Source organism: Schistocerca serialis, chromosome 3 (genome assembly GCF_023864345.2).
Source record: "Schistocerca serialis cubense isolate TAMUIC-IGC-003099 chromosome 3, iqSchSeri2.2, whole genome shotgun sequence".
Lineage (NCBI taxonomy): Eukaryota > Metazoa > Arthropoda > Insecta > Orthoptera > Acrididae > Schistocerca > Schistocerca serialis.
This window is the reverse complement of record NC_064640.1, coordinates 622,166,868-622,190,859: the sequence shown is the minus strand read 5'-3', so window position 1 is coordinate 622,190,859 and position 23,992 is coordinate 622,166,868. Positions and strand designations below refer to the sequence as shown.

The 23,992-nt window shown below is 36.2% G+C and overlaps 1 protein-coding gene across 1 annotated transcript in view; it reads left to right on the top strand.

Annotated features, from left to right (window-relative positions):
* The window catches only part of LOC126471055 (uncharacterized), a 633,812-nt gene that overhangs the window by 546,706 nt on the left and 63,114 nt on the right, over positions 1-23,992 (top strand). Inside the window, exon 14 of the mRNA XM_050099122.1 lies at positions 18,598-18,810. Within this exon, the coding sequence (XP_049955079.1) occupies positions 18,598-18,810 (213 nt within the window). The remainder of the gene's footprint in view (positions 1-18,597; positions 18,811-23,992) is intronic.

Genomic DNA, 23,992 nt, shown 5'->3' with positions numbered 1-23,992 from the left:
CAGCCACCATTAGGTATGATGTCAAACTATTTTATTCACTGTGGTGACTCTCTCCAATACAACAGCTACCTCATATTCAGTTGCTGATGAGTGTATTTGGTAATCACACAAATTTCCTGCATTTCTCACCTTCTTTTTGTGTCAGATTTTGTATACAATATTTTATGGAAAAGTACCAGGACATTAGAACCTGTCTGCAATAAATTGTTCATCCACTGCCACTGGCTTGAGGCAAGTAGTTGAAGGTAGTCATAGTGTGAGGATGTAATCCACAGTAAAGTAATAATAATAAAACATGGCTTGGTGGTGCAGATTATAGATCCAAAGATCAAGGGTTTGATCCCTGGTCAATCCTAGGATTTGTATCTGTCACTTACCACTTCTTTCATCTCTGAAAATGTTTGTTTATGTGAAAAATGCCAAGTGACACTGTGGTTCAGAATTCACATTAAGCTGTAGGTGTCCTTTTAATGAGGCTGGGTAACTCAGCTCAAAGTTCAGATGAAAGCAAAGGCATACCATCAATGATCATGTATGCATGATCTGGGATACCACCCTTAGCAGGAACATGCCTAGTAAAGCACTGTGGTGTTCAAAACAATCTTCAGATTGATGACAGCTTTACTTGATGATATAATAATAATAATAATAATAATAATAACATGAGACTTAAAGGTAAATATAAATATGGATAGTCATGGTTAAAGTTACTTGCACATCTAAATGCTTTCATTCACAAATCCTCATCAGATTCCATCAGGCACATAATATTTCATTCACTGCTTTGTCTTTCTTTCCGTGAAATTTGTACCCATTACTAAAGAGAAAAATCTCTACAGATGAGTACAGCCCATTCCTCTAACTTTCCTCCATGTTTACTCAGGATTTAATTTTTTATACTACTCATTTTATTTGAAATTTAAAGGAATAAGTTTTAAACATTATTTTATAAGTGAAGATTTCAGGACTCCAATTTTTAACCTAGATTATGCCAGAAAGGCTGTATATTACAGGGTTATGTAATAAATCCAGTTCCTACTGAAATTCAAATCATAGGTAACTGATTATAGTGATCAGCTAATTCTATTATGGCATACTATTTTGGAAAATAGCAGTGAATATAAAAGCAGACCTTATGTATTTCAAGCAGTACTTTGTTTTTGCAGCACATATAAGTACAGTCAATAGTGTACTTTGAGGGAGATGGTTGTCCTTCTTGAAGACCTTTTTCAAAATGGACTGTTTGTAATTTAAAACTTAATCAGAAAAACTTTGGGTAAACTAGTAATAATGCCAAGCTTTTTAACTTGGCACCATCTTTCTTCAAACAAGCTACTGATATTTCTTGGTTTAAAAAGTAGCTTGTGATTCTTGTCTCTGCCTGAGTGTGCAAGAATCATTAGAGAATACTGCATATGTTCCTTTCTATCAGATTACAACTGTGGTGGATAATGAATTTAATCTAGATATTTGCTTTCTGCAGGTAGTGTTCTATCAGTTGAGCTATTTGCAGTACCTCATAGGTTAAGTCAAAGCTTCAGTGAGCTGGTATACCTTTTACATTTCTCCATATTCAACAGAGTTTCTCCTACATATCTTACAGGACTATATAACATTTTTTATTGACAGCCCTTATTGATTATTTAGCCTGTTCTATAATAATTTCTGAAAAGCTCAAGTCTTCCTAGTATAACTATAGGTGTATATTCAAATTGTGTAAATTTTGGCAATTGAGGGGTACAGAATTTTTTTTCATTCTTCTTTGGCTTCTGATTGTGACAAATGACAGTGACTGTCTCTCCCTGTAATAAGCCGACCTGATCTAAAGTCACAGACCTAACTGACCCAAAATAATCTACACTACAGAAAGATTTCTGGTCAATATGGCACTACAACTGTCATTTAAAGAGAAAGACTCACTTTGTCACAACCTATGGGGCTGTTTCATAATGAAACTGTCAATGGGATGTTAAACCCAAATCTTCCTTCCTCCATTTCTTCAAACTAAAACTATCACTCTTCTTAGATCATTTGCTGAAAATGGTACTCCTGGGAGATAAATATTGAAGCTTTGTGTCAGGTCGTGAAATATACTCGTATTATATATGATTTTCCACAAGAGACAAAATTTAACTCAAGTTTTCTCCAAGCACACAATTACAGAGTCGTAGGAGAATTATTTTTAGTGTACACTTTGCTTCACACTAATAGTTACAGTCTGGGACCATCCTGTAGGTTGTGGCTGACCTACTCTTTGCCATATCCTTTCACCTTTGGGTGTTAATCTAGAAAAATATGTGGGAGTGCTGCCATGCAAACACAGGAGAGAAATATTAGCAGATTCTAGCTTTAAATCAATTAATGACACATACTCTCGTGGCTTAAATGGTACAGCGTTGCTCATGAAATGGTACAGGTCTCAGCACAAACACTGATTTGCTATTTACATGGTCTGTTCAAAAAATCCCGGACCTTTATAATTTCACACCAGTGCTGTGATGGAGTAAAGTATGGTTGGCATCCCTGCACACACGTGTTTAATGTGTAACTGTTGGAAGTTTCATTGTTGTACATCTGTTAGTATTGTTCAGTGCTGTATTGAGTAGAACCCTGTAAATTTTGTGGTGGAGGAGTTGGAAGGGCAATGTGTCTTCATTAAATTTTCCATGAAACTCTAGAAACCCTTTACAGAGACATACCAAATGATGCAGGAAGCCTACAATGATGAGTCCTTAAGCCATACTCACACTGGTTCACATGATTTCAAAATGGCCAGATGAAAGTTAAAGATTATCCTCATTCAGGATGCCCTTCGACATTTACTGATGACGCTCATGTCAGGAACATCAACAAAATTGTGCATGCCAATCAAAGGTTGGCCATCTGAGAGATTGCAGAAGAATTTAACATTTCAGTTGGATCATGTCATGAAATCCTGACACAGCATCTTGGAATGCATCACGCTGCTGCCAAGTTCATACCATGGCTCACGTGTCAAGACCAGAAAGACCTGCACCTCACAATTGATGAAAAGCTTTTGGATCACACAGATGAGAATGAGATAGTCCTTAAGAGAACTGTAACTGCTGATGAGATGTAGGTCAATGGTTATGATGTTGGAACCAAGGTTTAATCTTCACAATGGGTTGGGAAAGGTTTTCCAAGACCAAAAGAAGCTCAACAGGTCAGGTCAAATGTCAAAGCTGTGCTGATAGTTTTCTTTTACTTTGATGGATTAGTTCATCATGAATTCATGCCACAGGGACAAAATGTTAATCAATGATACTGTCAGGACATGTTGCAACACCTACAAGAAAATGTGAGAAGGAAATGCCCTGAAATGTGGTGAGACAATTCATGGCTCTTGCATCATGATAACGCACCTGCACATTCATCCCTGTTGGTGCATGACTATTGAATAAAAAAATGAAATCACTGTGCTGCCACATCCCCTGTACTCTCCAGACCTGGCCACTGCAGACATTTTTTATTTCCAAAGTTGAAAAACCCATTGACTGGGTGAAGATTTGCAATGATAGATGAGATAAAAACATTCGCAGACAGCACGTTGCACGATCCAGCAAGAGGCATACCAAGACTGCTTCTGGAAGTGAAAATAATGTTGGGAGTGATATATCAATTTTGGAGAAGAGTATTTTGAAGGAGACCGTACACAATAAGTAAAAGGTAAGTGCAAGAAAAATTGTGGACAAAGTTCTGGATTTTTGAACAGACGTTGCAGTTTTAATTAATGACAGATTTTTATTTTGGTGGGCCATTACCTGCAGAGCAAAAGTTGGACTTTGAAATTTAGGAAAATGGTAGCAAAAAATTAAACAAAAAGTAAAGTATCAGTTGCCTCTATAGATGTTCATAACAATTATTGCATACGTGATTGTAATAGGGTGTACTGGTTTATGGTGTACAATGTTTGGTTTATGTAACAATACAGCTGCAGACTATGAAAATCACTGTATTATTAAGATAAAAGTTGTGGCAAGAAACATTTTGTTGTTTAAATTGTTCCTGAGTGGAATAAACATTTCATGTTTACTCGTAGTATTTTTAAAATATTTTCATTATGTGAAGTTCAGAACTCAAACATTGATTTCCCAAAGCAGTTCAATGCAACACATAGTAATTCTCAAGAAAATAAACATTGAAGTTTTCTGCACATCTGTAATACCCTGAAGTAATGCTGTGTTTCTGATGGTGTGAGTGGCTCTGTAGTAGTACACTTGTCTACCAAGTGAGTGGGTTGGGCTCACTTCTCAGTTGTGGTAAGATTTTAAATGAAAGTGCATGTTACATGAGTATTTGCATGAAGCATAAACTATATAAAGATGAAAAAAAATTCTAATGTGTTTCTTTAATTTAAACAATCTTTATTAACAATCCTTTACAAAAGATTGGTAATCAAGAATTTATATTTGCAATGAAATTGGATTTTTGTGTGTGCTATGTAATTAGAAACAAGGAGAGGTGAATTTTTAATAAAAATGACAATTAGATATGTGTTAATTAGCATACATCTGATGAATTTTAATTTAAATGATGCAGGTATTTGAATTGAACAAAAAAGAATGAAAAAAAAGTCATGACTGAAATGAGACATGAGCCAGATGATACCAGTCTACTGACTTTTTGCCCTCTTTATGTATTTTACACTTTATGGAAATGCTAGTAGAACATGGGCCTCTGTTCAAAAATTTACATCAGCCAGGAATTGATTCCAGGACTTCTGTGTGGCAGGGGAGCATCCTACTATACAGCCATATTGCCAGTTGCGAAAAATGGACCTTACTGAAAGACATTAAAAATTGTTGGAAAACTTCAAATTCAGTTTTCTCAAGAATTTTAGAGAGTGCAATGGAAGTGCTTTGGTTGATTGATATTTGAGTTCTGAACATCACATTAAAAAAAAAAAAAATTACAAGAGTCTGATTGCTATGTAGTCTCCTTGTGAGTTGAAAATTTGAGTGAATATTAGAAAGAATGGTATTCTCATGCTATTGACAGCATCAAATCTAATCATTACTGCAGAAATCCTCTTCTCCTATCCTATAATGTGTTTTCATCTGTACCCAGTTTTGTCATCCTTTGTAATAATTTTCACAGATATGGGCTAATCTATAAAGGACAGTCAAATTAAAACAAGACAGATGAGAAAAAGTAAGTAAGCCATGTATTATGTAATTGTCAATACATTTATCCCTGAGTGAGAAAAGGCGGCCAGTGCCTTCACGGGAAATGTTTGTGGTTGCCTACAGAGCGATTATTGTTCCCAGGCATACACCTCTTCATGTGAAGCAAATCAGTGGCCACCAATGTCTGACTTCAGTGCCCCAAAACTGATGGAAATCATATGGGAAGAGATCAGAACTATATGAAGGACATGTAATGGCTTCCCAGCAAAAGTACTTCAACATACATGAAACAACCTCTGCAGCATGTGGATAGGCTCACATGTTGCCAAGGTTGTTTTGACTATGCTGCAGATGTTTTGCTGGGAAGCCTTTAACATCCTCTACACAGTCTCAATCACTCCGCATCTTATTTACATATTTTTGGAGCCCTGGGCAGTGCATGCCTGGGTACAATCATGGTTCTGCGGGCAACTGCAAAACTTTTTCCACGAAGGCATTGACCATATTGTATCACAGTGACATAGATGTATTAACAATTGTGGAGATTACTTCTGAAATAATAAACAATTTACTTACTTTTTCCATCTTTCTCATTTTCATTTGACTGCCCCTTATTCAATAACAAATTCTTCGCCTACTCTCTGAATTGTTTAATGATACCTTCTAGTAAGAGTCTGGTTAGCTCTTCCTACTACATAATAATGTGACTGAGATGGAATGGTACTCTTTAGTGGGGCCATGTATTGCATTGAACATTTGCAAAAAGGAAAAGGTATGTGCTGGATTGAGACTCTAACACAAATGCTTGCCTTTTGTTGGAGACACTCTCCCAATTTAGCCACCTGCTTACTATTGTGGTCAACTCAGAGCTTCAGTTTCTTATTAGCTCTCCTTCATACATTTGAAGGAAAGAGAAAGATGGTTAGAGTATATTTCTGCATTGTCACCAATGCCATTAGAAATGGAACCTTCAGTTTGGGAGATGGCGTGTCATCCCAAAATGCATTTATGAATGGTTTAGTTGACAACACACTGACTCTCAAAAAGTGAGATCTAGTTTAAAATTTTGCACTGGTACTTATTGTTTACAGTAATTAAAAGTTTCTTGTTGCTAAAATTATTAATTCGGTTCTCATTTCTTTCATTTCAGTCACTGCCAAAATCTGGTAATCACACTGCATTTCAGTTTTTTCAGACAGCTTCCTTTGCACACTATATTTCTTATGCATATAGTAACAATGGAAAATTGATCACAGCAAGCAAAGGGTGTTTGGTTTTTTAATGATGCTATGCTATTTTAAAAGTTTTGTTAATTTTTCAACATAATAATGATACATGTCCAGAGCAGAACTCTTGACTTGGTATTGGACAGCACAACTTGATAAATTTCTGCTTAACATCAAACCTATACGCTTTGTGAACTTTTGTGGAGCTGCTAGTAGTTCCACAAATTATGCCCTTTGTAAGGGTATTTTTTCTGTTTATCTGTGCGTCCTTTAGTTCATGAGGTCTCCTCTACCACTTATTGATTTAATTATGTTTTATGTATTATATCAATCACATAAACAAGCTACATTCCTTCCCTTTTTACTATGGAAAATCAGTCTTTACATTTTTCAAGGATGAGTTCTTGACAGTTGAAACAATAGATAGAATGCAAGCTTGTTATTTTCATGATTGCACATACACTGGATTTGAAAGATATTATCTGCTTTAACTTTTGGTTTATTCAAATAAAAAAAATATGGATAACATAATTAGTCATTGAGTTCGGAAGTCAGTCTTTGTCAACAGAAATAGTTCAACATTGCAGTACTATGGCTTTCAAAACAATGTACATGCTGGAAATGAAAATCAAATCTCTTACTGTAAATGTGAATGTTATTCAGATACTAATGACCTTCCTCCACATGTGCACAGAAATGGGTAGCTATTTTTCAGGTCATCCAGTAAATATGAGTGCCTAAAAGTTTCAAATAAATTTGAATTTTACATAAACCAAAGCTTCAAATATAACTTGAACTCTCTCCTTCCCTATATCAATGACTGTTGCATTAAAATCTCTTCTGATGTTCCTTAACCATAAAGAAAGCCTTTTTGTCCTTTGAACTCAATACAAAGGAGATTTTTTGAAACTTTATTACTTTACTGCTGTGCTTCATCACTAGAGTCATCCAGGGTTTGGTTTACTTTGTTCTTAATTTTTTGTGCTCTAATATAGTGATAAATTCTCTTTATGCTTACACCTCATCCCAACAGGTCCCTATCCCCTTCCACCCTGTTTTCCCATAGTCAACTCATTATGACCAGTTTTATCATATTTCTGTTTAGCTTGAAACTAATGTTTTTCTTAATTTTTATGGTTATGGGGAACACTCCTATCTTTTGTATTTATGATCAATTATTTTTTATTTATGCAGGAAACTGGGAATTATTCTACTGGGAATAAATTTTGATAACAAAATACAGCTTTGGTCATATCAAGCCTTTTTCTGTATTGTATAGCAATATCTTCTCCATCAAAATGATTAACTGTGATTTGCTAGTTGTCTGGACTCCAGCCAAATTGTGACATTGTCAGCCATGTGCTGCTAAATGCAGTTTAAATCAATTCTCAACACAGCTGGACCCATCATTTTTATAAACATTTATTTTTCCTATCACTAATAACAGCTCTTTTATAATATTAATTCCATTGACACTGTCTTCTTATCATTGATCCAGTGACCAGTGAGATCCTCATAAATTCAGCACTTGATATTAGGCCCCACTGAATCTGAGAACATCAGAACTTCATACACTGCTTAATTATGTTTTTCCAGAAACTTAGAGCGCACCATGATACTGGAGTTGCCATTTATTTAATGATGAAATACTCAGTATGCTCAGTAACAGCTGATTTGCTTGGTTGCTTCAGTGAGATCTGTTTCTAGTGTTCCTTATGTAATCTCTCAGTTGACCAAATAGCATGTCCCATGTTAAACATGCCACATTTAATTACAGCAGTGGGTTTTCTAATACCTAGAATACTCATCCATTTTAATATTTCCAGTGTGTTGAAAATTTGCAATTTATATGCTTAGAAATTAGTAACATATTTTAAAGTGTGTTTAGTGTCTCATTGTGGATATTTAGTAAATCAACTACTTGTAATGTCATGTGCTGTTAATTATTGTTGAATAATGTGAATGATGAAATTTGGTTTTATGTTGTAAGTGTTTAGGTCAATAACAAGAATTTAAAAAACAATATAGTATTTTTGTTAAGAATTTTGTTGACAGGGAACCAGCATGTTTATTACATTTCTTAAAGTGTTTATTAATGAGTCTGTCAACAGCTGCAGTACTTATATTAGGTAATTAGTTTCAAACCTTACAGGGTCACTTTCAAGCCTAGCCTTCTGAGGCTGCATTGACAGTGCATGATCTTAATAATAAACATCAAAATGGCAACACATGCTTTACAAAACGTTTGCATAATGAATGTCACAGTTGTCACAGTCCACACATGCCTCTTAGCAAGTCATAATCAATCATTTTGACTTGCTAAGAGGCACATGTGGATTGTGGCATTCATTCTGCAAACATTTTACAAAGAATATGTTGGCATTAAAGAAATTGCAAAAATACATTTATTTAAAAAGGCAGCTAAAAAGTACCTGTTATACAATACATTTTATACATTGAAGGATTACTTAGGTAAAACAGAGCAGGGATTTGATAAAAAATGTTATACAAATAAGTAATAATAATAATAATGATGATTACAAGACATCCAACATTCCTCATAACACCTTCACTTTATGTTTTTTTCCCTTCTTCTTTCCTTTCTAGAAATACTTACCCCCAAGCTATGCATAGCACAATACTAACACCTCTTCCTCTTTCTGAGCTCAACATCACAATGTGTGTATAGTGTGTGCAGTGGCTGATAGTGAGATATGAGTGTACAGTGTGGCATTACATTATTTAATAAGTTATTTGTAAGAAAAGTATTGTATACCAGGAGGTAAATCTAAAGATTGTGTCTAACTAGAATTCTGTAAATATATGTGTATATGAATTAGCTTTTTTTAAATTCATCTAAACTTTTAAATAATTTGACATGTCCTATATCCTTGTAAAAAGATATCTACGGATGAATAAAGCTACTACTACTACCACTACTACTACTACTACTACTACATTGATGTTTATTATTAACATCAGGCACTGTCAGTGCAGCATCAGTAGGACAGGCTTGAGAATGAACCTGTAAAATTTGAAACTATTCACCCAATATAAGTTCTCCAACGATTGACAGAATCATTAATAAACACTTTAAAAAATATAGTATAAAATTTTCCTATAGGCTGTGTTGGCACAGAAACCAAATTCATACATGAAAAATTAATAAACAATTGTTGACAACATTGAAGTTAAAAGTATCGTACATCAAGCCAAAACGATTATTGTAGTTGTTATGACTGGCTCATCATCAGGCTGCTGGGCAGCACTTCCCATTATCTTCTTCTACTTTCATTTATTATCAGTTTTGTAAAGAGTTACAGTTTCTTAACTAAAATTTTGTATAATATATTTACACATTCTGTATTCCATTCACACAACTAAGAAGCTTCAATAATTGTTCAGTACATTTGTTTTTTATATGACATGAAAAATAAAACCTCCAGTGTCATGAACAAACACTAAAAATTCAATAATCTTTTTGGTGCAGTTTCAAATTCATAGATGAGAATGACTATTGCAGTGTTACTATTTGGGATGCAACCGGTGTTACTTCTGATCTGAAAACATGTTCACTGATATATGTGAATAGAAGAAACCTCAGATTTCTCTGTGGTAATACCGCATGAAAAACCCATAAAAATCTGAATCAGTGTTACAAGTTTGAGAACAACCTTGCATAGCTATGATAATTTTCATAAATAGATTGTGGAGATAAAGGTGACAGTAACAAACAAGTACCCTAACAGCTTTGTATTATGACTTGTGTCAGCTACAGCTTATGAAATGATGAGCTATTACACTTCAGACTTCTTGCTTAAGTTGGCTTTCACTTTCCATGATAAGAATGCACACAAAATTTTTCTTTTATAAAAGCTGTTCACTGTGATATCGCAAAATTCAGCTTTTACAGATGTCAATTTTTAAGTGTAATTGAAGTACTGGAATCAAATATGCAACACACCCCCATAATGACTATCACTTCCTTTGCCGAACGTACATGTGTGTGTGGTTTCGCTGTGTATGTTTAGGTATGATTGTGGATAAATGTCAGAAATGTCAGTGGGAGATGGGAACAGAGAAAATGTTATGTATTTTGTATAATTTACTTTATTTGACACATGTCACTAACAGAATATCTTTCAGGTAAACATGAATGTTTGTGTAGTTTTTATATTCAGACAATGTTTTATTTTCAGCATTACACAACAGTGCTGTTACTCCATATTGATTCTTAATTAGAGTCTTTTAATGTTATAGAAAAATTTTGCCTGGTATAATGATGACTGATTAGAATTTAAATGCACTAGAGATGAAAAGAATAGACTTCCTTCTCTGTATTTCCTTCTTTCTTTTTGCATTTGGCATGATTGTGACTTACAGCTGCTTTGCAGAATGCAGTATTGCATTGCTTGTATTTATAACATCCTTGCTTAGATCAGTTTCCCTATGTATTTCTCATACATGTTACTCCTCATATTGAAATATATACACACTCAACTGTAAATACAGCAGAATGGCTGCTAAATTGGTTGCCAGTAATTTGCTTTAGTTATTAAATATATGTACTGGTGCACAGTATTGTTAAATATATATTTTGAGAAATTTTCCAGCTGAATAGTTTAGCATTATGCTACACAAGCCATAAACTTCCTATAGAACTACTGTTTTCTTATACAACAGAGTATGTACATATACTGTAAATTTTAAGAATTTTAAGAAACAAGTTATGTGTCATTGTTATCTACAACATAGAGATATATACACCGTGGGCCAACTGTCAGAATTCTCCTAAAATTGTTGCTTTAAATTTGATGCAAATTACCACTAAGACATTGCAGTACTTTGTCCTATGGCAAAGTCATTAATCTGAATAAACAAGGACATGCTAACAGTCAGTATAAGTGTTTAATCCTTTAACAACTATTCGGTTTGTTAAATATATGTCCAGGTGTCACAATACAGGCATGCTTATAATTAATAAAATAAAACTATTGCATTATAAGAAACTAGTTATTTTATTGTGGTGTTATTAAGAAACAAAATAAATAACTGCTTGACAGTAAACTTACTATCTGGTGGTGTAAATATATTTACAGCAAAGAAATAATGTTCATCTTTGCCGGCCGCGGTGGTCTAGCGGTTCTAGGCACTCAGTCCGGAACTGCGGGACTGCTACGGTTGCAGGTTCGAATCCTGCCTTGGGCATGGATGTGTGTGATGTCCTTAGGTTAGTTAGGTTTAAGTAGTTCTAAGTTCTAGGGGACTGATGACCACAGATGTTAAGTCCCATAGTGCTCAGAGCCATTTGAAACATTTTGTTCATCTTTATTGTATCTGAAACAATATTTTAATTTACAGATGTATTCTCTTGCATTTGAATAATGTATTCTGTTATTAGCCATAAAAAAGACCTGCAAGAATTTTGTTTCAAGATGATTTTCAAAAATTATTTAGAAATTTGTAGCTGCTTCATAACAAAGAGTTTATGAGTGTACTGCAATTTACATATACCTACTTAAGCAATATAATACTAACTGGGCCTTGCTTAATCTTTGTTGTGTTTATATTTTACAGTATATAATGAATCTTTAATAGGAAAATATGAAGCTGGCTGTAATAAACAACTTCTACCAAGCAATGACAAGGCATCTGCATTGTTTACTAGCATTCTTTCTCATGCCCATTTTACGAGTATGAGTATAAATCACAACATACAGTGCCAAACAGTGGAAACACCAGGTTGGAATATCAACAGTATTAGGAAAAAGAGAGATTGCTACTCACTGTAAAGAAGATCTGTTGAGTTGCAGACAAGCAAAACGAAAATACTGCTAGACTGTTTCACACAATAGCTTTTCGCCAAAGCCTTCTTCAGCAAAGAAAACACATACCCAGATTCACACGCAAGCACACCTCATGTACACGTGACTACTACCACCAGCAGCACCAACCAGAATGTGAATGTGATGTGAATAGCAATCTGGAGTGGGAGTGGGGATGGGTGTGGTATAGCAGAGTATGGATGGGGGGAGAGAAGAGTGCTGTCTGGCAGGACATGCTGGGACTAGATACTGCCAGATGCAGCATCAGGAGGTGGGCTTTGTTGGAAAAAATGGGGACCAGAAAAGGAGAATAGCGGAAAAGGAGAGGGGCAGCGAAAGGAAAGGATGGGAAGGTATGTTGTTGGAGGGCAGCACACAAAGAGAATGAGGGAATATGAAAAAGGGGGAGGTGACAGGACAAGGGGCCAGAAACTGTTGGGTGGAGGGTGTGGGGACAGTAGGTTACTGTAGGTTGAGGCTGGGATAATTTTGGGAATGGGGAATGTGTGCAGTTCAGTGCATCTGTGCAGTTCAGAAAGGCTATTGGTGGAGGGGAGGATCCAGATGGCCTGTGTTGTGAAGCAGCCACTGAAATCAAGCATGTTATGTTCAGCTGTATGTTGCATCACAGGGTGGTCTGTTTTGATCCTGGCCTCAGTTTGGTAGTGGCCATTCATTCTGATGGACAGCTGGTTGGTAGTCATACCAATATAAAAAGCTGTGCAATGGATGCAGCAGAGCTGGTATATAACACGGCTGCTTTGACAGGTGGCCTGGCCTTTGATGGGGTAAGATAAGCCTGTGACAGGACTGGAGGAGGAAGTGCTGGCTGAATGGATTTGGCAGGTCTTGTACCTGTGTCTTCCTCAGCGATATGATACCTACGGCGAGGGGTTGGGGCTGGGAGTGGCATAGGAATGGAATAGGATGTTGTGGAAGTTAGGTGGGCATTCCACTTTAGGATCTTGGATAGGATGTCTCTCATTTCAGGGCATGATGATAGATAATCAAAGTGGATGTAGATCAGTTGTTACAGTCAGGGGTGGTATTGGATGATGAAGGCACTATTTCGTAGCTGGCTCTTGGGGCTGGTGGGAGGACTGGGGTTGTGTGGGGAAATGGCTTGGTAAATCTGTTTGCAGACTAGTTCCAGGGGAACTGCTAAGGTTTCACCAAGGTCTTTACAGACAGGCACCATTCCCTGGAACTAGTTTGCAAACAGATTTCCCATGCCATTTCCCGACACACTCCCAATCCTCCCACCATCCCCCAAGAGCCATCTACAAAAGAGTGTCCCTTTCATCACCCAACAATTACCTTGTGCATTGAAACAACTGAACCACATCCTTTGTCATGGTTTTGATTATCTATCATCATGCCCTGAAATGAGAGACATCCTACAACATACAGCTGAACATAATATGCTTGATTTCAATGGCTGCTTCACAACTCGGACCATCTGGATCCTCCCCTCCACCACAAGTTTTTCTGAACTGTACAAATGGGAGTCACTTTTACAACATATTCTCCACTTCCAAAAGTGTCCCAACCTTAACCAATGGTAACCTACTTTTCTCACACCCTCCACCCAACAGTTTCCACTCCCTTTATGTGCTGTCCCCTGCCAATGTACCCTCCTGTCCTTTCCTCTTCCCTGCTCCTCTCCTTTACCAATCCTTATCTTTTCTGGTCCCCATTTCATCCCCCACATCCCCACCTCGCGATGCTGTGCCTGGCGCTCTCTAGTCCTTGCATGTTCTGCCAAACAGTGCTCTTCTCTCGCCCCATCCATAATGTGCTATCCCTCCCCCTTGCCCATGCCACTCCAGATTGCTATTCACATGACAGTCACATTCTGATTGGAACTGCCAGTGGTATCAGTCATGTCTGCATGAGGTATGCTTGCTTATGTGAATATGTGTGTGTTTTGTTTACTGAAGAAGTCTTTGGCTGAAAGGTGTATGTGTAACAGTCTTTTCGTTGTGCCTGTCTGTAACTCAACAATATGCATTCCATCACATTGGTAGAATGAGAGTACTAAATTGTAGTACTAGTGATTTCATGGCTTATGATATAAGGATGACAATCAGAAGGATCTCAATTCAAACCAAAGGCACACTCTCCATTCACTATATAATTGTTTTTAAAGCTATAATAAGTTGTGTCACTGGGTATCACTGCAAAGCTGATATATTTTTCCTATTAACTATAATTGATTTTCAAACTTATTCATGTTTACAAAAAATTGATGTTATGCTCATATGGTGTAACACACAGAGATGGCCACATCAACCAGCTTGGCGTGGTTCCAAGTTAGCAGATATTGGTCTAGCACACCAGGTAGACTTGGTGTAAATTTTAGATTGTTTCCCAGATCCATGTAGGTGCAAGTGTCAGGCTAGTTTTCTATCTCCACTTCATAAACACAGTACACAAACAGTTAAAATGTGAGTAAACACTTGAGTAGAGTTTGCATATCTCCCAGAGAGATGGCATATATGATATTTCTTTACTTAGATGAAGTTATCATTAGATTGTGAGGACTCAGACATGGCATGCCAGATATGGTGTATACTCTTCAAACAGTAAAACACCAAAGACTGTGAAAAATTTTAAAATTTTTGTGCAGTTCCCTTTAGGAAAGTAACATCAGAGTGACAAACTTTTTATGTAATTTGCTTTCTGTGGATTTCTAACTGATATAATTTTTAAGTAGAAAGCTACTTTTTCACAAATTATAATTTTGATAGATCAGTTTCACCTGCTGTGTCATCTTGAACAAATTTGTTGCAGTTAAATCAAAAACATTCTACTTCCTATGGGAGTCTAAGGAAATTTGTGTCATGATTTTTATACAAATCTAGTAAAGAAGTGCTGTGCTACATTTGGTAGAGATTTCTGTCAAAGTATGTATTTTGAAAATTATTTCAATTTGTTATAACAAAACATTCATCTACCCAAAGGTTGCTTTGAACACCACAGTGCTATAATACTTTTGATTATAGTGGAAGTGGTGTGCCCTTGACTTTCTCAGTCCTGTGAACAAACTCATCCACTATAGTACTGTAGGTACTTAACAAAGAAATATATTACAGAACATAATCAAATTTATGTCCTCTTTCATATAACATATTCAAACAACATATGCATATTCTTAAGTATTATCTTTTCTGTATTCCACATAATATTTCTGTATACAGTTAGGCTTGCATGTTTGGTTAAGGGGTTGTTTTAAGAAGCTGTACAGCATTCTAATAATGAAGCAAATGAGTAAATCAACTTTGCCATTTAAAGTGGAAATCTACAGTCAGAGTCACTATGATATATCAAAAGAAGTAGTATACTACACAAGAATGTACATAAAGTAATAGTTTGTGTCTATAAATGTACCACAAGCATTCTTGTCAAAGTAGCTTAAAAGCATTATTTTCTAACCTTGAAATAATTCTGAAACATCAACTGGTGCTTTACTATAAATTTGTTTAACTTGTTGCACTGTAGCTTGCTTGTTGATATAAACCTCTACATTCTGTGTGTAATATGAAGATACTGATACTTGTAAACCACTGTATGACATTCAACATTTCTCTCTTCCTTTGCATGTAAACATCTAGCTTCTTCAGTAATTTAACAGATGTTTATTATGTCTTCCATTCAAAACTCCACTGATGACTTAGAAGTATCTTATTTACATTAAGCCTATCTGGAAACTCTCCATCCTATATCATTTTATAAGCTATATCTTGGTTTCTTTCATGTCTGATGAATTTTCAGTCATAGTAAATCAATAATTTCCATCTGGCATAAACATAATCATACCATTATTCTCATATATTGAGCTCGGTATTTTCAGTAGATATACACTTCTATTATTTGTGCAAATATTGTAAACTGTTAGAATTAAAATGGCACAGTGTGCTACTTTTGACACTAGTTGATGTCTACAGTTCTTCTGTTGGAGTTGCTGATGGTGCAGGATATTGTATTCTTTTAATCTTTGTATATAGTTGTGCACTCAGATCTAAATATTAACAGTTTATTGTAAAATTGATGTCTTCTGCTGTGTGCATAGTCCATGAAAGATTATCAATGTTGCTGTATATTTATGCAGCATTTTATCTGCAAGAGACTCCCATATTCAACAGGAGCATTGTTGAATCTGTGCACAGTGAGTAAGGTCATCCACATCAGAATATGTATGACAGTGTATTTTGCATATCAATACATTATGTGAACTGTGACATAATTTCTACTTCAGGTAACCAATGATTTAACAGTATCATTGATCCTTTACCATTATGAAGCAACAACAACTGTATTTGAACTGCAGCTTTCCTAATTACTCTCATCCACAAGAATAAAACACCTACAGAGTACTGAAAATCGACATACCAGTTTGAAAGGAGATTATTCTTGCAATGTGAACAGTGCCATAATTTTAGCTATTATCTCACTTTTAAAACAGAAACAGTTTTTTGTAGTTTCTGCAACATTTTTGCCTCCTTGCCCAGCTTGGAAAACTGAATGCCATGTACATGATGTACCCCAATTACAAACACTGGCATTACATTTGTAACTATAAATATATTTGCACCAGTATTTTAACAGCGTGTCAGGACTTAGCCAAACATCATCTGTCTCACTGGCTACACTCTCAACACACTAAAGTATTAAAAACTTAACAGTCCTCTGTTGAAACCAAACTTTCAGTCCTATGCTGAAATTGTGTGATCAAATATGTAACAACTACATTCTGACGCTTAGTGTGTCACATACATACTAAGCCTCTGACATAGAATCAGAACAATAAATCTTGTAAAGAATAGAGTGCATAAGTGCTCCAAAATGTTTAAGCTTTTTTTCCATATGCCTATTACACACAAGACTCATTGGGAGTAATGCATTTATGTAGTGGCTTCATACAAGTATTGCCTATGTTTTTTTGCTTACTGTTGCTTGTGTGTACAGTTCCACAGATATTTTACACCAATATGATGTATTTTGGTTATCACTTCAATGTGCAATGTAATGAAAATGAACAGTGATCATGCAGAATATTGTAAGCAAAGTAATGCAGGTTTTCTTCCTTCTTAGTCCATATAATTGTCTACAGAAAGTACGGTATGAGCAATACGATATAAATGATCTTACAAACAGGTACTACATCATGTATTTATTCTTTCTCAAGGCGTCTACTTTTTGTAGTGAGCATTAGATGTCAAAGAAGAGTTGTCTCATTTGAAGCTAGATTTCTGTGTTTATGTTCTTCTGGCACATGAAAGCCCTTAATTCTTCTGTTGCACATAAATATAACATTATGTGGCACTCCTATGGTATTAACTTTTAAATGATTGTGTACTTTAATGCTTCATACCCATACTGTTTGTCATCACTTGATTTAGTTTATATTTCTTTAATTTACTTCAGCAACGGCTTTTAAATATTCCTTAATCATAGGTTCTTTCTTCCAGTTGATACACACTATTAAATAGAAAGGAAAACAAACTGATTTTACACTAAGAAACATCATCATTGCTTTCTACATTTTAAACACCCTACTACTACTTTGTGTTTCATTAAACAAACCCAAAGGGATAATTTTAATGTTCGTGTACATTTTAATGTGTTTAATAGTTTTTGAAAGTTGGCTCTTTTCCAAGATTCCTATCAGCTTTTGTGTCATGTCTCCATTATTATATATCCTTAAATTTTGCTTTGTAAATGCAACATTGCTGCTGACACATTATTTAAGAGCTCTGTAATTTTCCATTCAGTAGAGTATAAGGAGACAGCTTCATTCATACTCGTATACTTTGCATGTTTCTCTTTGTGGTCCTAATTGTTTATGTGTGGCACATTTGCCAGTTTTATTATAATAGTTTCCTTTTGATGAGCAGGACTGATACTTTTAAGAGTGTCAGACTACTTCATACAATCAGTTGCAGAGTTAGATGTTTGCCTCATAAACATAATAGATAATGTTGGGAAGTCTGACAATAAAATTCTGTCTGTTTGGTGAATAAATGTTTGCAAAGTACACAGACTTGTGTGAATTGTGCCACTGCTCATCCCCTGTGGGTTTTTTACAGTCATTAATTTTATACGCTGCATAATTACTAACATCCAGTTATGGTTCTTTTATATAACAGAAGTGGAGCACATCTTGTGCATAAAGAAGAAATGAACATATAATACATAATACACTCTTGGTTCTACATAATTATAACTTCTTTATATTTATAAATAATATTATTGTTGCCTTTATATATAATAAACTTAAGCAAACAGAAAATGAGAAATGGCACAATGAATTCACATTATGTACATAGAAATAAGTTATTTGTGGGATCAATAATATTGATATATACTTCAGCTAAATTATTTATTGATGGTTTTCAGGTGCTGAAGAAGAAAAGAAGGATGAAGAAGTAAAGGAAGAAACTGTATCAGAGTCAAAGGAAGAGATTGAGCCAGCTGTAGTGAAATCTCCACCTGAGCCAACTAGGGTGAAATCACCTGAGCAGATCATCATGCGATCTCCTGAACCAGTCAACTGGACTGTGCCACTAGACACAGGAAAGACTTTCACTGTAACCCAAAATGTTCTTGAAGGTAGGGTTCCCTTCCTTAAGTTTATGTTCACAGAAGTTTTTATGTCTATCATATTACTATCTCATCACATATTTCATTATCAGCTCCCAGTACTTAATCTATTTCAGTGTGAGGTGTGCTGGAAATAAAGCAACTTGTTCAGACTGGTAGGATACTAGCGTTTCCTCAAATGCAATGATGAGATGCTGCTTCTTGCAACTAAACTGGCTGATGTGCAGAAGCTCTGGGAAAATTAAATTAATAGTGAAAGCTTCATCCTCCATTATGAAAGTGTTGTTCCATCTAAGTACATAATGCTAACTTTGGTTATATGCATCAGAAACTAAATTAAATAGTGGAAAACTAAAATTTCACAGTATTGTGTTACAAAAGTAAATAACATTTAGATCAGTATCTTCCTCCACAAAGATCAATTTGGGGAGCAAGAAGATATATAAGTGCTATATCGGACTCATACTGAGAGGATCTGAAATCAAATTCTTCTTTTTTCAGCATCATTTGAATTTTTATTGTTTTGCTGATTTATTATAGACAAATAAAATGTCATAGATAAATCCTTCCCACTGTGCAGTCATTTTACATGTAAAATCTGACACTAAAAATTGGAATTTGTGGCATAATGAAATTTCACAGCAGATCCTGATAGCATGGAGGCCTGAATACATGTTATGATTTCTGTCTTTTACAGAAATGGCTCTCTTACTAATATATCTGTGTCTGCATCACGGCATTTCTTAAATGTCCAGCCTATCACTGCTTACTTATTCAACACTTAGTTTTATTCATCCACAAAAGTACATGGTAACTTAATGGAAAGACTAAGCTGCTCCACTGACTTATTGTATAATAAAAATAAAAGCAGATTCAGGAAATGACTCATTCATAATGATGAATTAAATTATATTATATGATTATGTTTCCATTTAGTTAGCTATAATATGCATATAAGGGGTCAGTGGAAGAAAGTGCTAATCCTCGATTTAGTAAGGATTAGACTCATTTGTTTTATCTGTAGTGTTTATGAGTGTATGACATGCTGGTAAGTAATAGTTCCAACTGTGTCAGTAGAGAGTTTACTAGAGCAGTTGCTTTTTTCTTATTGGTTTATCTTCTTGTCTTTGAATTTGACCAAACATATAAAACACAATATTTCAAAATATGTTCTTACGGAGAGAGAGAAAAAACATGACTGTGAAATTGATGGCTTACAGAGCCAAGGGCTCCCTTTTCTGGCACAAGATAGTATGAGAGGGAAAAATGGATTGCTGGATGCAGACAAAATTTGAAAACCTGAGAACTTAAAAATGAGAGAGATGGCAGTAGGCATGTCAGAGATAAGTGCAAATACCATATAAATAAGTAAAATGAGTGGAAAATTAACTACAAGACAAATGATTCAGAGATTAAAATTAATAAGTAAATAAAATGAAAAGAAAGGAGGATCAATACCCAAAAAATGATGAAAACTGAGATTAGATGGTGACAAGAACCGAGCACATACAATGTAAAGCGAGTTCCCATTAGTGAAGTTATGAGGAACTGTTGTTGACAGGAATAATCCCAGTTGTGTACGTGTCTAAATAAGCTCCAAAGTTCATATCATCATGTTTCAGATTATGCTCTAAATGAAGTGCTGTGTGCTGTTAGTATATATTCTTTGACTATCCTTATTAACATGTTTGTGGTTGTTATACCAACATGAAAGGCATGTATGTTGGTATGTGACATAAGCTGTGTCACAGCTTTTTCTTCCATCAGTGGGATAGTTCTTTCGAGAAGCTGACACATGAAGTTACTGGAGATTGTAGAGAAAAAATCTTGCAGTGGTAAAAACTGCGGAGCAAGGAAACAGATTCAAAAGGAGTGGCATGTGACAGCAAGATGTTATGATTTGGTGTGTAGAAGTAACTGTAAAATATTTAGGAGTATCTATCCAAAGTGTTTTAAAATGATAGGAAGTAATAAAATATGTGACAGGATAAGCAAATGTGGGATTGAGATTCATTGAAAGAATCTCAATGAAATGTTCTTCACTTACAAAAGAAATGGCTTACAAAACTTTCATTCAACTGATTATTGAATATTGCTCCTCAGTCTGGGTCCCTACCAAGTAGGATGAATAGAGGAAATGTAAATGATCCAAAGAAGAGTGCTGACTTTAATAATAGGTTAACTTGATAAGAATGAGCACCACAGAGACAATAAAACTCTGTTGATGGACGCTACAAGAGTGAGACACTCACCGTACAGGTGTTTACTGTTAAAATTGTGAGAGTGTAGTTACTTACAAGAGTCAAGCAACATATTACTTCCTTTCACACACATCTTGCAAAATGACCGTGATGGTAAAATCAGAGAAATTAGAGCTCAAATTGTGGCATACTGAGTGTCATTCTTCCCATACACTTTTTGCCAATGGAACAGGAGAGAGGAAATTGATAATGGAAACAGGATAAATGTCCACTATAGGGTGTAACAGTATAAATGTAAGTGTAGAATTTTAAATAAAGTAGACCTCATTTCAGCATATCATGTCAGAAACCGATAACCATGCTGAAGAAGTTATTTATTTAATTTTATATCAGGATGAGATTGGATATTGAAAGAGAATGCTCCTTAGTTTTTTTGAGACTGGCAGCGGAAAAACTAATTTATTTGGACTGAGAATTTTTTTGTGAACTAGACTCATTGGATAATTATGGGTGGTAAAGGCATAGGTAACACCAGAAGTATATTTCTATAACCAGTCTATAGATAAATGTTGTGTGTTGGGAATGTTGGTATAGAGGTGGGTGCCATCAGTAGTGACTAACAAGGTGTGTGGCTGGGGTAAATCAGGTACAGATGTCAGATGTTCCAGAAAATCATTGGTGTCAGTAAAATTAGAAGCAATTTTCTGTATGGTAGGTTGCAGATGATGATCCAACAATGTAGACGCACAACAGCTAAGGGATCACTAGGGCAGTTTGTTTTCCTGAAGTAGTTGAAGTTGGGGGTACACAGTTTTGAGGGGGTAAGAAGTGATAGGGATTCACACATTAATCCTTTGGAGGTGCTTGAGTTTTAGGAAATATTGTAGGTCAATTAGAAGCAGTAAACTAAGATCCTGATGGCAGATGCCAAAAGTGAAAGGGTCAGCTGGTGCAGACTCTCCTTCATGTACTTGTGACATTTGAGTACCTAAGTCGTAGATTCCTTGTCTGAGGGGAGATAATGATGAAGTCATTTGTTTTGAGGAAATGAAAAGTGTAAGATAACAGTGGATGGGTTGGTGTCATAAAGTTGGGACCAAAGAAAGCTTGTTGGAACAATGCTCCATGTAATGGGTGGTTTTATGTATGGTGCTGGATCAAACTGTGAGGAACTGTTCAAGGCAAGGTTCAATGATATGTTTTCCATACAAAAAAAATTGCAGTTTGGTAGCAAAATGATACATCCAGTTGATAAAATATTCTTGGGCTTCCAACCGCATCACGTAGTTAAAATCCCATGAGCTTTGGACCGAGCTCTCCCCGGTCATTGTCAAGTGGTAAGACGGACTGCTGTGTCGCCATGGTCGCGTCGCTATATAGCCATACTGCTGGCTGTGACGTCACTGGTGCTCTTCCTTGTCATATATGGTAATATTTTCATCCCACGTCCGTCGCGGCCGTTTAACTTTGCGATATCCGGGTCCCAGGCTGTACTGAGCTGCAAACCACCATTCTTGTTGACGGTGTTTTCAGAGGTTTTTATTTCAATAGCTTCTTTTATGATGCTATCCCAAAATCCCTTCATCTTCATAATGACAGATGTTTCATCAAATAGAATTCGGTGTCCATTTTCTAAGGCATGTTCTGGATAGCATAGGCATAGGCACCTCTCATGTTCCGTCCGGCGTTGCTCCACAGTGCACACTGTTTGGCCGACATAGTAACAGGCACACTTACATGGTATCTTGTACACTCCAGGCATTCAAAGCCCTAGATCATCCTTCACAGGCCTCATGAGCTGCCAAATTTTTGCTGGGGGTCTGAACAGCAATGAAATGTTATATCTCTTCAGGAGCCGGCTAACCTTTCCCCACACTGTACCACAGAAAGGCAAAACCACAAGTTTCTTGCTTTCTTCTTTGGTCATGTTCTCTTCTCTGTTGATGTGTTTCTTGCGTGTCACACCAGATACAGCCTGTGACACCTGTCCATGGCTGTACCCATTTTCCCGGAATTTCAGTGTGAAGGTAACAAGAGCATAAACCATTACACAATGAAATGAAGCCACTCCACTCTGGGGTTATACACAATAGCATGTGACATTCCCAAGTGTTGGCAGCTGCCACTCTTGATGCACAGCTGTTAGTGCTGTCTGAATGTGCCACCTCTTGGAAGTCCGCCCCAGTAGCTGAGTGGTCAGCGTGACGGATTGCCGTCCTCTGGGCCCGGGTTCGATTCCCGGCTGGGTCGGAGATTTTCTCCGCTCAGGGACTGGGTGTTGTGTTGTGTTCATCATCATTTCATCCCCATCCGGCGTGCAGGTCGCCCAATGTGGTGCCGAATGTAATAAGACCTGCGATATGGCGGCCGGACCTGCCCCGCGAGGGGCCTCCCGGCCGATGGCGCCAAACGCTCATCATCAACCTCTTGGAAGTTGAGGTTAGCTATCATGCACCAACACAGGCTACTTGAATAACAAGTGACAGGCCAGCACCTCATGTCCTGCTGATTTAATGGACAGCGAGTTGCCAACATGATCGAGTTGGTAACACTGGGTTACCGCACCCAACACAATTAAATTTTCCTCTCACTTAACTACCTGAATAATTTTTTCATGTTCTCATACATTCTTTCAATCTCTTCATCAGATTCAGAGCTAGTTGGCTTATAAACTTGTACTGCTGTGGTGGGTGTTGGCTTTCTTGGCATCAATAGTGCATTCACCATGCAACTCACAGTAGCTTATCTGCATTTATATTTTCTTATTCATTATTAGACCTACTCCTGCATTACTTTTAGTTGAGTCAGGTACTCACCTGACAAGAAGTCCTGTTCATACTGCCACTGAACTTCACTGGTCCTCACTTTAATTTCAACCTATCTGTTTCCCTTTTCACATTTTCTAACCTACATATGTGATTAATGAATCTGTCATTTCACATTCTGATTCTTAGCATGCTATGGTTGTTTTTCCTGATGACTACATGCTC